The sequence below is a fragment of the Lutra lutra genome, chromosome 17 (assembly GCF_902655055.1).
Source record: "Lutra lutra chromosome 17, mLutLut1.2, whole genome shotgun sequence".
Classification (NCBI taxonomy): Eukaryota; Metazoa; Chordata; class Mammalia; order Carnivora; family Mustelidae; genus Lutra; species Lutra lutra.
The window spans coordinates 18,380,949-18,398,399 of record NC_062294.1 but is presented as its reverse complement, the minus strand read 5'-3'; the positions used below and the strand labels follow the sequence as shown (position 1 = coordinate 18,398,399).

The 17,451-nt window shown below is 48.6% G+C and overlaps 1 protein-coding gene across 3 annotated transcripts in view; it reads right to left on the bottom strand.

The window, feature by feature from the left end:
- Positions 1–17,451, bottom strand: part of KCTD19 (potassium channel tetramerization domain containing 19) — a 28,159-nt gene that overhangs the window by 593 nt on the left and 10,115 nt on the right. For 2 of the 3 annotated variants that reach the window (XM_047711937.1, XM_047711936.1), the window contains exons 3-15: positions 12,373–12,523; positions 11,185–11,376; positions 9,828–9,959; positions 7,870–8,080; positions 6,527–6,687; positions 5,115–5,218; positions 4,485–4,627; positions 4,198–4,281; positions 3,816–3,930; positions 2,794–3,418; positions 1,340–1,531; positions 1,008–1,162; positions 577–678 (exon numbers count right to left, since the gene is read on the bottom strand). In XM_047711937.1, coding sequence (XP_047567893.1) covers positions 577–678; positions 1,008–1,162; positions 1,340–1,531; positions 2,794–3,418; positions 3,816–3,930; positions 4,198–4,281; positions 4,485–4,627; positions 5,115–5,218; positions 6,527–6,687; positions 7,870–8,080; positions 9,828–9,959; positions 11,185–11,376; positions 12,373–12,523 — 2,367 coding nt within the window. The remainder of the gene's footprint in view (positions 1–576; positions 679–1,007; positions 1,163–1,339; positions 1,532–2,793; positions 3,419–3,815; positions 3,931–4,197; positions 4,282–4,484; positions 4,628–5,114; positions 5,219–6,526; positions 6,688–7,869; positions 8,081–9,827; positions 9,960–11,184; positions 11,377–12,372; positions 12,524–17,451) is intronic. The other variant, XM_047711938.1, reaches the window with a different exon arrangement.

The window sequence follows — 17,451 nt, the reverse complement described above, 5'->3', positions numbered from 1 at the left end:
AATTAAGGAGACATAAGCTGAATCTTTTTCGCCTACAATGTTAAAAACTTAAAACTCTAAAATTATTTTAAGGAATAAAAAAAACAAAAACAAAAAAACCTGGGTCAAACCTGGGTCATTCCTTTCACCTTATTGAACATTTTTTTGGTAAAGAATGCTTTTAAAAGCAGCTTATACATGAAAGGAATGTACGAAAGTGAGGATATAGTGAAGTAGGTGAAATTGGTATCACCCATCAAAAAGGTCTGACTCCTACTAGTTTCTCTGGCTTCAGCACCCCCAAAACTTGGGCTCATGTGATGTGCTTCCCAAGCATGGGCAGGGTATTAGTAATGAAGGCAAAATTGGTATCATTGGAGGAAATCTACAAAAACCAGTGGCCCGCATACTGCTTTTTGATCACTCTGGGCTGGTTAATTTCAGCCACTGTTTCTCCCTCCTTGGGACTGGGGACCAGAGGTTAGCTGCCTGCCATGCCTTCTGGGCACTGCTGGCTTGGCCCTCATGCAGCAAGACAGTGTCCATTTGAGGTGTCCACAGGGTCAGCATTCCCAGTGGGGTACAGGTGGCCCTCACCTCCACCCAGCTGTACAGGCGTTCCTGGGTGTGCCGGTCATCCTTGAAGCCGGTGATGGCCAGCAAATCCACCACAAACTGCTTGGGGCTGATGTGCAGGGTCTGCCAGAAGAGCCCCTGGTCAGGCAGGGCTGGAAGCAGCTGCCTGACACACATTTGCTCCCTGCCTTTCAGAGTGGGATGCAGAACAGGGCTTCCCTTGGTCTGTAGGAGCTACAGGGATCAGGGACCACTGTCATGCCAAACTCCTCTTGGTCAAGGCTTGGTTCAGATGACACTGCCCTGTCTTCCTCTTTGTGTGCTTCTTGCCCCCCTTGTGCCCCTCACCTATTCCCCTTGACTTGCTTCCCTTTGCCTGGCACCACTTACTGTGGGGAAAGGGGGACCAGACAGGTGAAGAAGAAACAAGGTCTGGGGCCTGGCAAACATACCCACAGCCGGTTGGTCAGGGAGACCACCTTGGCTGTCATGGCTTTGGGGTCCTTTTGCCTGATGGAATCCAGGATGATGTCAGTCAGGAAGCGGTGACATTTTTGTGCATAAAACATCTCTTCCCAGGACAGAGAGAAACTCAGGAAAGTCACCTCTGTGGAGGAGAGAGTGGATATGGCCACACTTGCCTGCAGCTAAGGCCTTAGAGCCCTCCTGGAGGAAGGGGAGAAGCGTAGGGCTCCTGAGGGAGACTTTTCCTGAAGTACCCTGGGTAGGGGCTCAGGCATCTCCACAAGGAAGCACAGGGCCAGCTATGGCTTCAGTCTCTTACCTCTGGGCTGAGGGCTGGATGTAGTTGGTGTATGCCTGAGGTTGTCCATCTGTGTGGTGTAGATGATGCTGTCCTCAAAGAACATGCAGGAGCCATCGCTGCCCACCACGGGGGGATGGGTCACTTTGAGGATGACCCCTGCATTATCCACCTCACTGGCCTCAAGCAGAGGCTGCTCAGGGCCAGGGCTTTCTGTGAAAACAACATGGGATGGGGATCCTCCTTAAGCCACTTTGGAGACCAAGCAGGGAAGGGTTCTCTGGTGTCAGACCAGCACAGTCAGTCACCCCAGCCTTCTAGCAGCTTCTGCCTCCAGCTTCTCAGAAGTAGCACCCTCTGCTGGTAGGGACCTGTCCTGGCCTTCCTCTCTCCATTGTTGTAGAAGCTTTACAAGCCCAACCCTACATTTCAGAACTCCAAGGAACTCTCCGAATTCCTCTTGAACTAAGGCTAGTATTAACTAGAGTTGGTAATACCCTACCTGGGGGACTGGAAATTGTTGGAAAACTGTAAAATGAGAGGAGCTTTTTGGGTGAGCTTTTGATACATGTCCACTCTGAAGAGTATGTTTGACAGACCAACTCAGGCCTCACAGGCAGGGCCCAAGGAGGTGCCTCGAAGGAGGGCCCTAAGCCTTTAAAAGGGAAGGCAACAGAATACTGTAGAAAGACTTTGAGGGAGCAGAGGGAACAGCCCAACATGGCATTTCTCAGCATACTCCCCTAGGTTGTCTCCACACTGTTCCACCACATATAACATGCCTCTCTTCAGCTCCTTCTCCTGTCCATTCCGCCTTAGTTATCACCCACCCTCCTGCAGTCACACAAGCCAGAAACCTGGCCTCTCTCTTGCTGGGTCCTTCCCTACTTCCTCCCCCAACTGCCTAGACTGTTTGATCTAGAATGACCTTACACTTCTAACACTCCTGCTTCTGCTGCTACATTTCCTCTACTCCTGGAGCAAACTCTCTGAATGCACATGTGACTACTTGCTCCCTTGTTTAAAATTCTTCAGTGGCTGCCCACACCCCATAGAATCAGAATAAAGTACCAGGTCCTGAACTTGGCCCATAAGACCTGTCCTGATTAATTATGTCTTCAGCCCTATTTCCGGTCACTTCCCTACATGAAACCTGGCCTCCAGAGCTAGACCAAAGACCTGTGTTTCCACAAGCACCCAAGACTTTTCCTTCCTTCCCCTGCTCACTCCCCAACCCCCAGCCTTCTTTGTGCTCCTTTTATTTCACAGACACACTCTTCCCATATGCTTCATGCAGGCTCTTACCCCCACAAGGCATGCCAGTGTGCTGGTCATCTCTGCTGCTTGGCAGAGCTGGTGTCCGTGAATAGAGTGTTCTAGTCCCCCTTTGTCACTAATTCACTCTACGATCTTGGCCAAGGTTTGCCCTCTCTGTGGTTAAATGAGACTTAGGTCAGTGATGGGACAGGACTCACCTTTCTCTCTTGGCTTCTTGCCCCAGTCCTTTAGCGTAACAGCTCTTTTCACAGGGAAGTATGGCTTAAAGGTTGGCTCTGGCCCCTTGTCTTTGGCTCCAGCTCCAGCCCCTGCCAGTGGGCCCAGGTCCTTCTCTGAGCCTGTGGAATGGCCTTTCCAGGAAGCTGAGGTGCTGGGCTGGGAAAGAGCCTCACTTCCTGAAGGGAGCTGCAGGGTAGCCTCCTCCATGGAGCTGCTCTGGGCGACTGGCAGTGGCTGGAATTCCCACTGTTTGCAATTGACCATGTCCCATTCCCTCACCAGGGAAATGAGTTTTTGCATGGGGGTGACAGGAGGGTCTTTGGTTTCAGATTTCTGTGTGAGGTTGACTGTGGTGCATTTCTTCTTGGGAGGACTCTCGGGGTGGGCCCCCCAGTATCTGGGGTTGGCACATAGGCCAGGACACTGGGAGTATGTGCTAGGATTGCCCGCCCTCTTGGCACCTCGGCACAGCGACACCTGGATGGTCCGGGAGTACTGCTCAGACTCCTCCGTCTGGCTGGATCTGGCCAGGGTCCCCTTGGCCTTGTTCCATGGAATCCTGTCATTGCAGTCTTGGAAGTCCACGGGCATGCAGGCTGTGGTCTGGGGAAGGAGGACACAGCAGTTCTGGGAATGCTGTGCTTCCACATTGAAGCTTCACCTGAGAAGAATAATCTGGGCCTCCCAAGACCTTACTTGCTCACCCAGATCAATCCTATCCTCCACATAGGCCAGCCACTTGATCTTTGCTCAGCCTGAGCGGGGGTGATACCAGCCCAGGGGTCTCTCATATTCCAAAGGGACATATCATCAGCATCCTAGGCCACAAGTGGCCAACACTTCCCTGTGCTTCCTTCAATGTTCGGACATAGTTATCATGCTAGGAATCCATGTGGGCCCTGCTCTTTAATTCTGCCATGCCCCTCAGTAGCAAGCCTACCCCTGAACCCTGTGATAGCACTCTCAGGATAACAACAAACCAAAGAAGGCCGGGGCTTACTTCCTTGGCATCTCTACTGAACTCCACCAGTGACCCTGGCCCTTCTGTCACCACATGCAGCCTCCTGATGGGAAAAGCTTCTTCATTTTCAGATTCTTTCTCCTGGGTCCATGACCTGCAGACTCCAAGAGGGAGTCAGTGAGCAGAAGCTTCTACTAATTCATCGACCAGTTGGTCAGGTCTGCCCTTTGGCTAGTTAACTCTAAACAGTGGTGGAGAAGGGTTCTTAAAAGGTTTCACTTAGGTCATTAGCCAATCCTGGGCCTCCTCCACCCCCTTAGCCCCAAGGAGAACGGGGAGGTGGGACCGAGGACAGGAATCTTAAGAGGAATATAAAAGGTCCAAACTGTAGAACATGGTGCCTAGATCAAAGTTTCCTTACTTGTATGCCTCACATTGGGCAAGAGCTTCTGAGAGGGATGGGATGTGGTATTCCTCTACCTCCTGGCAGAATAGGGGCCACTCCCTGCAGATGACAAGATGTCGTCAGCCTGGGCAGCTGCAGTGGGAGTGTGGTTGGAGGCATAGCCTTCGGAGCTGCTGCCTTGAACAGCAGTTTACATACATACTGTAAATAATACAATCTCCTTCCCAAAGGCTACAAACTCAAGATTTTTTCATTGCAGAAGGAAGGGGTTTCATCATGATTTCTTTCCATTTGTCACTTACTTGAATTCAGATGGCAAAAACAGTTTTCCAAGTCTCAGGAAGTTGAGAACGTGTCGGAACATTTGGCCATCCCCGTGGACCAGCAGGGTCTGCCCGTAAGTGATCCAGCACACTCTTTGCGGGTTGGATAGAAGTTCTGGATACTGCAAGGGGTTGTACGCCAGACTCTGTTAGTCTGTTAGTTAAAGGGCTGGGTCTTTAGTAAGAGGCAGGTCCGTCTTCTCTTACTTCGTTTTCTCAACCATTCTAGAACAGAGGCTTTGGGATTTCCATCTCCCCATCTTGTTGGCCACAGGGAGCCACAGTGGGGAGCAGAGCATCCAGGGACAAGAACATCCCTGCTTGAAGTTTTGCTGGCTTATAGACTAGATCACCCTCTCAAGGCATTCGTAACCCCAACCTGTGTCTTCCTTGGTCCAGACCCCTCAGACTGGTCTCCTCCTAACCCAAACTCTTGAGGGCCTTCCTAGTGTGCTGCTCATACAGTAAGAGCACTTTGGGCCATGGAGCAGGGGGAAGGTCTTATTCTAAGCAGAGGCTAGGGGCTATGTGAGGGTCAGGTGACAAGCTTCTATAGCTGCTCAGCCACAGAAGCCGAAAGGGAAGGAGGGCAGCCTAGGGCCGGCATACCTTCAGCAAGGTCTGCAGGGTGGTTGCATACCAGTGGCTTCCAACATAAACTTTGATGATCTGTTGGGGGGAATACACAGTAATTTCTGCCGTCCACTCCTCATCTGAAGAAACCAGTGAAAAGGAACATGTCACGTGACCAGAAGGGAAATTGGTGGGATATTTTGGTTAATAATGCAGGTTAAGACTCAATATCTTCATTAGTCATGTTGTGTTGCCTCCTCTGAGAAGCAGCAGGAATCCCTGAAACCAACCTTCTCTCAGGCCTTCCCTGCAGCTCACCAGCTCACTTTCCTGGGTGGTAAGATGGGTTTGGAATGGCAGCTTGGAGGGTCAGCTGGTAACTCGGGGTAGGAAGGGAGAACCCTCTAAAATCTCAATCCCAGGGACACTGCTGCTCTTCCCCGACCCACCTCTCTCAGGAAAGCTGCACTGATGTTTCTGTCCACCTACATTGCCAACTGCCTCTGGTTTCTGGCTGGTGTGTCCTGGGTGTGTGACTCTTCATGTGGTGAGGAGTCCCTCTGTATGTTTGTGCTTATGGTTTGGCAAATGTCACATTGCCAGCTCTCATCAAATCACTTCACTGCTAAAGAGACCAAGCCTCTAGGCTTGTCTAGAGAATGGGGCTTTATTTTGAGAAGATGAACCCATGACCCTTTTCCTGGGGGAGGTTAGACTTAGGCTTTGTTCTGATGTTTGGGAACCAGTTTCCAATGAGCTTTGTTAAGGAGTAAAGGGCATATACCTAGGTTATACAATCGAAAGGTAAGAGGTATATCATTAGATTGTGAACTCCATGATAAGGACTGGGTCCGTTTTGCTCATTTCTATACTCTAAGTGTCTACTTCTTTCCTGGTATATGGTAGGTGCTGAATAAATTTGATTATTGCTGAATGATAGAAATACAGTAGAAACTTGATCTAAGAGCTTGTTGGTAATAGGTTGTTTATTAGAGATTATAGGGCAGCTGGTGAAAACAGCATTAGTTTTGGACTCAGATTCAAACTCTAGCTCAATCACTATCCCACTGTGTAATTTGAGCAAGTCACCTCCCCGAGCCTCTGCTTCTCTGTTAAATGGACCCAGAGATTGTCCCTCCCTGGATGGCTATGAGGATCAAATGAGCACAGCATGTCAGCTCTCAGAGCCAGAGCAATCATACCCTTGGAGACCCATGCAACCCCATACTGAGATCAGGCCCAGTGTATACTACTCAAGACTACTCCTGGGCTTGAGGTGAGGGAGGGGTACCTTAATATGAAAGTTTCCCTCTAGGAAAACCTACAAATGTTGGCTTTCCTCTCCTCTTCCATCTATAGTTCCTGGGTCTGGCCAGCCTTGACTTTCCTTTATAATGCCCAGGCCCTCCTCTGATGCTAAATTCAAATAAAGAAGATTTCTCATTTACTGAGCACATCCACAGGTGCCAGAGTCCTCGGCTCCAGATGAGTCTTCAGGGCCACTTTCATTGGCTCATAGGTGATGTCCCTCTTGTCCAGGAAGGCACAGAGCTCGTACACCTCAGAAATAGTTTCAGTCAGGGGCAGCCGACAAGTCCCCAGCCAGTTCCTGCCCAGAAGAAAGGCCTGTTAAAGAGAACCTCAGCACCACACTCCAAGGGAGTCTAGCCTACCAACTTTTCACTCTAGAATGCCTTGCCCCTACCACTGCCTCAAACCTGTGCCGACTACGTCATTTCCTGCTTGAACCAGAAATGTGGTGATGTCTTGTGGGAGAACGAACTTGGACACACAAGGCTCACCATGTTGGAGCTGAGTCTGACCTACTTTAGCAAAGCCCTCTAAATCAACTAACTGTAAGCTTCTAGGCTATGCCTAAGGTTCCAGAAGCCAGGCCAGGGCCCAGCCACTCCCATCCTACCCCCATAAGTATCTGCCCATGTCAAACCCCCATAAGTATCCCTAAGACCTGCCATGGTCTTAGGAGATTACTGATACCCTGTGTGCCTAGGAAAGAGGCTGGGGGTCTGAACATCACCCCCCTGCCTCCAAAGGCACTTGTCTTTGCCTTCTGTGACATCGGGGATGGGACATCTCTGGGAGAGATGGATGGTGTGGGCCACAAAGGCCCAAAATGCAAAGGACTGGCTGACCTTCCTAGGGGCTCAGGAAAACCCAGTTCTATGTTTAGGTGTGGTATCCATGTTTTGTGACCCTAAGAGAACTGCTTCACTCTGAACATCAATTTGCCTTTCTATAAAACAGGATTAGAATCCATGCTCCTGCTCTAATGGGGACATTCAAGAGCTCATCCCCCAAGCCAAAGGCCAGGTATTGCCTCTTTCAGAAAGCCTGTCTGGCTTTGCTTCTGGAGCTCACCCCCAGTTCTGGCCTTTCTGTGTCTCCACCAAGCCTCCCAAAGGTTGAGGGGCATGGGGAGGACCTTCGTAGAAAGGTCTGCATGGCGGAGGAATTATCTAGCACCCTGAGGGTTGTGACCATGGCCTGGTCACCTCAGACCTAGAACAGGGCTAAAAACAGCAATGGATTACAGAAAACAGAAGTATGAAACTGTCTGAAGCCTTTGAACCCTGGGAACCCTTCTACTTAGCACCAGTCCTCTCCTTTAAGGCCTAGGTTTAGTGGTGGTGGTGGGTGTAGCTAAAATTATGGGTTTGCCTCCAAGGACACGTCTTCCCTCTGGCTCATAGACAGGGCCCCAGTTTGGTTCCTGAGGAAAGGCAAAGACCAGCCTGAGTGGAACCAAGCTTCTCTCTGAGGAGGGCCTTACTTGACATGCTGAAAGAGGACCCCGTTCCCCGTGATGTACAGTCTACTGCCGTCCAGCGTGCTCTCGATGCGGAGCTGTCCCAGTGCGGAGTCTGGGTACTTGACAAGCAGACCCAGCGCCATCATGTACAACGGCTTCACAGACTCCTGGCCTGCTGCACGGCCCCCCTTCCCAGGGCTTGGGGGAGGACAAGAGGTCCGGGAACAGCCACCTGTGCCGGAGAGAATGGGGTGACTCCTAGACCCCTCATGGTCGTATCTCTATTAGAAGCTTTGGGTCTTGCTTCCTACTGCTGCCTTGAATTAGTACCAAAGAAGCTTAGAGGGAGCTTATTTCCTTGCACAGCCAAATCCGGATCCTCTCAAAATCAATATAATTTTGTGAATACTTAGTTGGGGTTAGAGGTCAAAGTTATTTGTTGGGAGGTAGCGGTTGGCGGGGATTAGTTTGCTGTATCATTAACACTTGATTTTCAGAAATTTCAGTAGAGCAGTAGAGATTCCCTCTTCAGGAATCTCCTTTAGTTCTAAGCTCTGCTCTGACCATCTGTGGGGAAGGGTCGGCAACCATAGCACGGAACCTGCTGTGCATCACAGCCCCTATCACTCCTGGGCAGGATGTTCCCCAGAGACGCACCATGTGGTGTTAGTTTCAGACTGGGTATGGGTTGCTGGCTCTTGGGCAGGCCCTTGCTCTACTGCAGTGGGCCCAGTGCACAATCTGTAGGATCCTATCCCAGTGGCAACAGTGGGCCAGCAGGCAAGCTGCTGGGTGATTTTCATGGATCATTTCCAACCCTCTGAGCAGCCCTCCAGGAAGGGTCATGCCATCCTTGTATCACAGATGAGGAAGCTATCCTGAGAGGCTAATTAAATAACTTGCCCCAAACCACAAAGCTAGGTGGGGCAGAGCTGGGATTTAAGGGCAGCTTGGCCCCCCTCCAAGGCTACTGGAGCTGTTTCCTTTAGTTATCTGCTTAATAAAAGGTGAAAACTATGCTTTGTCTTTGAGGGCTGCTGCATGGTTTACAGAGCCTGACTGAAACTCCCAACTTCTCATGGCTCTGGGGGAGCAGGCACCCCTACAGCTCATCTCTCACTGGCCCACATCCTCTGAGAAATAGGAGCCCCTGAAGGAGGGATTTGAACTCACCCCCGCTTGAGAGGACTGTAAGACCCTAGAACAGGCTCCTGAGACTTGCTACAGGATGCCACTACTTGCAGATTGGGTAGAACTCCCATTTTGCCTGGGAATGAGGCTGGGAGAGCTGGGCCTAAGCACAGGGAAAGACCTTATTCCCATGAGTAAATGTCTGGTGATGCACAGGCCAGATTCCACCTGGGCAAGACAGTTCTCTACACTCTTAGCACGTCAGCTGAGGCCACACCGGGGTAGCTGGTTCCCTGCAACATGCACAGTAGCTTACATAGACGTACGGGATTTGGGAGATGGGATGATGAAAGGCAAATAAAACACGCGAGGAAGAAACTAGAATGAGGCGGGCTGGGAGCATGAAAGCCTGCTTTGGACCTGGTCAGGAAGTGTCAGAAGCAGGCAGACAGGCACAGCAGCCAGAGGTGGTAAAGGAGGGAAACAAGGGAATCCGGGGGTGGGTGGGATAACTGAAGCACTAGTGGAGAAACTGCCCGAGAGACTCCCATGCCCTCCAGCTGTGCCTGAAGGAGGAAGGACGGCAGTGGCTGTCAGGTGCTTCAAGTTCCCAGGTGCTCACCACTTCCACAAGCAGGGCACACCCACTGTACCCCCAGGAAGCTTGCACTTGGGCCCAACCTCCTTCCCCAGGACATTCGGGCCTGGTTTCCCCACCCAGGCTGGGCTGAGCCAAAGCCCAAAGTGGTTGTGGGTGGGAGGGGAGACATTTGATCTTGGCTTTTCCAGCTCAAGCCTGGACTGCCCCAGAATGTCAAGGGGAGGGCAAGGTCCCCCCGGTGACATACCCATGTTCATCCGGTATAACCTTACAGCCTCAGTGAGCTCGGGGATTTCCAGAATCTCCACTTCTGCTTCTAACACATCTGTGTTGGAGAAATTATCTGGTAGTAAAATCTTCTGTGAGCGTAGAAAATTCACTTGAAAAGCGAAGGGAAACAAAATGGTTAAGGAGGTTATTTCTGATTCAGCTGTAGGTCTGGATTTTGGCAGGTTTGTGGTTCTGCAACATATCCTAGGTTCTCCTTGTTCTGAAACAATTTCTAAACATATTTGGTTAGATTAGCTTCAAGTCTGTGGTTTCAAGTGAAAGACCTCAAGTTACATTGTTTTCCTGTGTTTGAGTCCATAGGTGTGGCCTCCCTTGGTCTGGCCTGGGGCTTTCAGGCCAAGACTTCCTGGTGAACTTACTGGCCTTGAGACTTACCCTGTGAGTCTTGACCCAAGAGCAGGTCATTCCAAAAGAGGGAGTTGTCTTGCCGCTTACAGAGGAAGGACCCAGCTGAGCTGGGCTGGCAGGTGGCACTTGTAATTTGTCCCTGCCTGGATTGCAGTGTGGGAGGCAGAGATGGAGTCAACACTAACGTCCTGTGTGAATCAACTTGGAGATTCAGAAGCACATCAAGACAACTTTCAAGGTGACTACAAGGAATGGCTGGGGTTCCAGGAATTTGGGCCCCAGTACATTTTGCGTGTTTCCTGTCCTATTCATTTAGGCGGCAACAGCATCTTGGAATCAAAGAGCTCACTCAGTTCACACCCTGACCAGAGCGTATCCTGGGGTGGTGGGGGGAAGGAGGTTCTCTCTGTCCAGGGTTGAAGATCTCCCTTCTTAGGCCACTAGCTCAAGCAGACAATTTTACAATGATTTTGAGGAACCTTTCACCATATGCTCTCCTTCTCTTTTGTTCTGGATTTAGTGGATATAAGAGCAGGTAGGGACCATTCTTTGAAACAAAGGAATAGGAACAGGAAACCATATTTCCTCATTTTATGGTGAGAGGAACTGAGGCTGGGAACCCACCCAGGTAGACACATAAAGGCAAACTAGAGAGTAGCTGACTTTTGAGCCCAGCTCAGGGCCTTGCCCTTCACACCAACTCCTGTGGCCCCTCATAACTTCAGGCACCCCCCTGTGCTCCTTTATATCCAGGCCATCCCCAAATGAACAGAACAGCTCTGAGGTTTGTGGGAGTCTAATGCTGGGAATCTGCTTGCCTTCCAGAAGGCTCTGTTATGCCTCCACGACCTCAGCCCAAGGAAGCTCCTGAGGCTCTAAGCACCAAGCTGAGCCTCCATGGGATGTGGGATGGGGAGAGGTGGATAGGATCTACCAGCCCCCCTTTCCCAGGATAGAGCAATCACCAATGAAGCGGAACTCGCTGCACTCGCACTCGATTAGGGCCACAGTCTCGGCCAGCCACAGCAGATTGTCTTCAGTCACCAGGCTTGGGTACTTGGCCACGAGGTCTAGGGGCAGAAAACAGTAATGCACTTCCTCTTCCGTGTCTAACAGTGGTGTGTCCATGAGTCCCAAAGGTGCCTTATCATGTAGGCCTGGAAAAGAATGTTCAGAGTGGCATCACCACCTCTCAGAGGCCAGGGTTCTCACTTATCCCAGGGTCCTGGAGAAAGCTGGGGAGATCAACCCAGAGATGGTCCCTGCCAGGTGCCTCCTTTCCCCATCTCCCTCTCTCCAGATGTAACCTTAACACCAAACGCAGAAGTACGGTGGGAAGAAGGACACAGAAATCTAGTTTATCTACAATGAAAGGCAGTAGGACATGTTGTAGCAGTTTGGCTTATAGACTCAAAGTCATTAAATTCATACTTGTACCTACCTGGTTTTTTCTTTTTTATTTTAAAGGTTATATTTATTTATTTGACAGAGAGATAGAGAGTGCACAAGGAGGCAGAGCAGCAGGAATGGGGGGCGGGAGGAGAAGCAGGCTCTCTGCTGAGCAGGGAGCCTGATGTGGGGCTTGAGCCCAGGACCTTGGGATCATGACCTGAGCTGAAGGCAGACGCTTAAACGACTGAGCCATCCAGGCACCCCCCATCTGGTTTTTTTCTAATTGATCAAACCAACCATTGTTAGCCACAGACACAAAACAGATGCTTTTGACTCACTTGGAAGCTCAAAACCCATCAATAATCATGAATGGCTGCATTGGTGTCTCGGGCCAATCTATACCTCAAGTCACCCATCAGACAGTGATCATTTGGGGACTCTTCTCGTGTGGTAGTTAGAGGTGCCTTGAATGATTGGTGGAGTTCTCGGACTACTAGGAGGGGCAGAATACACTACAGCCTTGCCCAAATGAAGCCAGTATGCAGAGGAATGAACGTGGAAAAGGATGTTTAGTTCCAGTGGGTAAGCACCCTTGGAGAGGACATGTGCAGGGTACAAGATCAAAGAAGATGATGGAGAGGTAGAGAGATCATCCAGAACTACTTCAGCAATCAGACTGCTCTCCAGAGGAAGCTACTCTGTTAGGGTGAGGAGAAGGGAAGCTGGTGTGGGCGATAGTAACAATCAGCCAGTGGGTATACCTGTGAAGGCGGGGCTTTTTATAGGAAATTCTGAGGGTTTGCTGATACACTTCCATGTTCGCCAGTAGTTCAAAGATGCTCTCTCGGCAACAGGTATGTCCGCAGGCCGTACACGCAGGTGGTGTTTCCCTTCCTTCAGATTATCTAGAGTCTGTGAGATACAGAAAATTACTGCCTTGAAAATTCTAAATTGCATAATTATCAGTTCTAGGGCAAATACCAGGAAAAATAGCATGTGACTCACTTTGGTAAAGTGTTTTGAAATAAATTTAGACAATCACACAAAAATATAAAAATTTAGTCTACAAGATGATATGATGATATTCAAAATTTCAATGACCATCTTCTGATTTTTGAAACAATCCTTTTGGGTTATAATTTTATGTTGATTAATAGAAATTTATCTTACATAAAGCTAAAGAGTAATTTATATTTAATCATTAAAAACTGGAGATTTTCTACCATTTCCACTCAACAATTTGTATAATTGCTGTGATCTGCTTATCGTTTGTGTTCATCCTAATCCTGGAACGTGAGCTTAGCAGGGAATTGAACATGGCAATGGGTACCACAGTTTTCAGAGCACTTTCATATACATTTGCTCATTTACCCTGACACAACTCTGTGAGACAGATGTGGTAAATGTCTGCATTCCCATTTTACTGATGAAGCAATTGAGGGTAAAGGATGTGTGACTTGCTCAAGCAGTCTTCCACGTCCAGAGCTTCTCCACTTGAAGGAGCAGGTGACCAGGGTCGGGTACATAATCTCGAGCACACTAGGTAAGCAGGGCTGAAGCTCAAAGCAGAAGGTGGGTTGGTGCTACCCATCACTCAAGGACCCATTCTCCCTTGAAAGTTCTGTATAAGGGGCAGATTATCATAACAGCAATCCCATTTTTCCTGTCCCTACTCTAGAAGAAAAAAGTATTTTCCCAAGAAATTTCTGGAGATAGTTAGAAAAGTAGTTTTTGAAAGGCATCACATGACATCTTTTTCTTTCCTCTAAGAGCCTCAAAATCAACAAAACACCTTAGACTCAGTATGAGAACCTGCTTCTAAGCTGAACTACACAGGTGAGGCTCTTGTGAAGCCGCTCATAGAAGCCCAAGCTTTGAAAGTGCCCTCTGGTGGCCATGGCTCTACACTGCACCCACATAATAGCTTAGCGTCTGTAAAAGGAGGGGACTAGAAATGGGAGAATCTTCCTCACTTTGGGTGACTGGTGGATTTGTGAAGGACTGGGAAAGATCAGGGTCATGGGGAGTGCGTTCTGGGAGCACTGAGTAACGGGAGGGAGGAACAGGTGTGTGTGAAACATCAGAAGAGAGTCTGTCATTCATTTATTTGAGAAATGCTTGTGTATTACTAGGACCACAGATACCGTGTCTAGACTCAAGGAACTCTCAGCTTGGAGAAAAGCTGAGAAAAGATGAGAAAACCAACAATTTAAATATACTGAGATTAAAAGCCAGCATCATTTTTGAAGTTTCAGGAGCTCCAGGAACCCCAGAATTTCTTTGCACAGCGTTGGAAGGAAATGTAAGCTTTTTCTCCCCCTTTGCTCAGCATTGCACACGACTTTAGCTTCTATGTCAAGCTCTCAGCCACCCTGAGGAGGGAAATTGGTGAAAGATGGGTTTCTGTATAAGGGAGTTAGTTAGCCTCGGGCAAAGAGAAATAAAAACGAGGTGTAGGAAGGTAACAGAGAAACTGGAACAGTTTCTGCATCAGTGGGTGAGCAGGATTACTGAATTAAAATGAGATGATAATGAGGATGATGGTAATAATAATAATAAATTATTATAATGTGGCAGTATTTATAAGTGGAATAAAGAAAAGAGTGACTGCACAGGAAGGATAGGACAGGTGAGAGGATGATAGGTAGAGATATATACTGAGGCCACCTGCCCCTGTGCCTTGATTGTAGCCTTAAGGTGTATGAAGGTTGGGGCGCCTGGGTGGCTCAGTCAGTTAAGTGTCTGCCTTCAGCTTGGATCATAATCTTGGGATGTTGGACTCTCTGCTCAGCAGGGAGTCGGCTTCTTGACTCTCCCTCTGACCTCTCCCAATCTCCCTCTCTCTCTCAAATAAATAAATAAAATCTCAAGAAAAAAGTTTTGGAGGTTGAGGGAGTGAGGGAGATGAATCTAGAGCAGTAAACAAGAGCCAGAGAGTGAAGAGCTCTGTAAGAGCTCTATTCACATGCTATGACCCATAAAGTTATTAGTAAGCTGGCCTGAGGAGTTTGATATCTCCCTTGGTTAAGAGAAGACATTGAAGGATTTCAAGCAGGGACTATGACTTGACCGATAGTCACACCAGTCAGCCAGCAAGCCCTAAGACTCCATGCCCTGCTCTCTGTTCCACCTTCTTCTTTCTATCCCCTCCCCTAGTCCTGGTCCTCTCATCCCCAGGCCCTCTCCTTGATCTTTCAAGCATGCAAATGAGTCCAATCCACTCTCCATCTTAAAAAACTTAAGTGCTCCCCACTACTTATGGGACATCCAAATTCTCCTTGGCATTGAATGCAAGGTCCTTCACAATCAATAGAGGCAGCAGGATATATACAAAAAGCACAAGGGCCTCAGACAGACTGGGCTTTGAATCTTGGTCACTTGAGAGCTGACATTTATTGCCCAGGCACTTTTTTTTTTTTTTTTAAGATTTTATTTTTAAGTAATCTCTACACCCAATATGGGGTTCGAACTCACAACCTCAGGAACAAAAGTTGCACATTCTACTGACTGAGCCATCCAGACACTGCATCCAGGCATTTTTAAACTGAATCCTCCTAATGTCCCACCTCCCCCACATACCAAGTAGGCTTTGCTATTATCACTCCCTTTTAGCAATGGGAAACAAGGCCCAAGAAGGGAAAAAGTACTCAGTGCCCCAAATAAGTGGAGATGCTAGGAATGGAACCCAGAATTCCAGATCCATGCTCTTCACCATTGCTCTTAACAAGTTGCCTCCCATCTGTTACTTAACCTCTAGAAGCCTCAGACTCCTCACAGGCAAACTGGAGATAGGAAAATCTGGAAGGTATTGTTTAAGGATTAAAGGAAGTAATATAAATGTTAATTTCCTTCCTCTTAGGGGTCAGATCCCAAACTACCTTTCCAGCTTCATCTCCTACCATTCTTTGTCTGCCTCCCATCATCAGTGACTCTAAACTCTGTAAAACTCCAAAGACACTGTAATGCCTCCTCAACTTCATATATGCAATTTCCTCTTCCCAGAACACTTCTCTCCTCCCTTCTCTGTCCGAAAAGCCTGGAGCCTCCCCTAGCTAGAACTGGTCATTCTCTTTTGTTCCCACAGACCCCTCCAAACTTCTCTTTCTGGGTCCCTAGCTTGGTTTCAGGCCTGTCTTTTCAGGCTTTGGGGGGCGGGGAGACAGCCAGCTTGATGGATCCCCGGCTTCTAGTCTAGAACCTAATATGTAGGAAATGCTCAGAATTGATGTGTTCAATGAAAGAATACATGTAGGGCGCCTGGGTGGCTCAGTGGGTTAAGCCGCTGCCTTCGGCTCAGGTCATGATCTCAGGGTCCTGGGATCGAGTCCCGCATCGGGCTCTCTGCTCAGCGGGGAGCCTGCTTCCCTCTCTCTCTGCCTGCCTCTCCATCTACTTGTGATCTCTCTCTGTCAAATAAATAATAAAATAAAAAATCTTTAAAAAAAAAAAAAAGAAAGAAAGAATACATGTAAATGGAGAGAGAGAAAACTGAGTCCTCTGGAAAGAAGAGCAAAATGAAACACGAGGGAGCTCAAAATGAGCTGGCCTAGGGGACTGCATTCACAAAAAAAACTGAGAAAGATGCCGAGGAAAAGCCAACACAGGATTACAGTGGGCAGAGCCCAGAGAGTTCAGAGGGTAGGGAATGCAGTGATTCCAACTTGGGACTTAGAGTCCAGAGGGAAGATCTAGCGGGGAGAGGGACAAGGATATGAAGAAGGAGAGGGAGACAGGATGACAAGACACATGATCTCAACTTGGGTCTGATTGGTGATGGATCAGAAGATGTCGGGTGAGGGCGCCTGGGTGGCTCAGTGGGTTAAGCCTCTGCCTTCGGTTCAGGTCATGATCTCAGGGTCCTGGGATCGAGCCTTGCATTGGGCTCTCTGCTCAGCAGGGAGCCTGGTTCCCTCTCTCTCTCTCTTTGCCTGCTTTCTGCCTACTTGTGATCTCTGTCTGTCATATAAATAAATAAAAATCTTAAAAAAAAAAAGATGTCTGGTGAAGTAGAAAGAAAAGAGAGTAAAACTAGGGAGAGCCTGCAAGAGACAGCAGACCATCTGAAACCCATGCTAAGCTGACTGCATCAGAAGAACTTGAACCTGTCATTTATTTCACTTGCAGATTCAAATCCTGAAATTCTGTCCCAGTGGAGGAAACAACAGTGCCCTTGAACAACTCTAAATTGGCCACTGTGGAAAGGATGTGTTGCAGGAGGGAAATCCCTGCCTGGGAAAACAGCCCGGAGGATGGGCCTGGACTCCCTTTTTGGAGGTGCTGTTTGATATCCAAGTATACCCTGTGGGGTAGGTGGGTAGGACAGTCCGACCAGCTTGAGAGATATACTAGCTGAGAGGAGAATAATCTATTTTGAAGAAATGAAATCTCCATTTCTTGCTACTTCTACAAATGTAAAGTGTGAGCTGTACCATTCTCTCTAAGAAAGGTATGTTTTGTTTTGCTTTGTTTTAAGATTTTATCTATTTAATTGTGAGAAAGAGAGAGAGAGAGAGCACAAGCAGGGGGAGCAGCAGGCAGAGGGAGAAGCAGGCTCCCGCTGAGCAAGGAGCCCGACTGGGACTCAATACCAGGACACTGGGATCACAACCCGAGCTGAAGGCAGATGCTTAACTGAATGAGCCACCCAGGCGTCCCCAAGAAAGAAGGTATGTTTGACAAATCTTAAAAACAAAAAACATATAAATCCCAAAAGATCACAATTCCTGCCAGTCAAGTCATGCTGCATGCACTGGGCCCAGAAACCTTAATTACGTTGTTTTCTAAAACTCTGCTCTGACTTCTAGAAACACAAAGCCTTCTACTCATGGGAAGCCATTTAG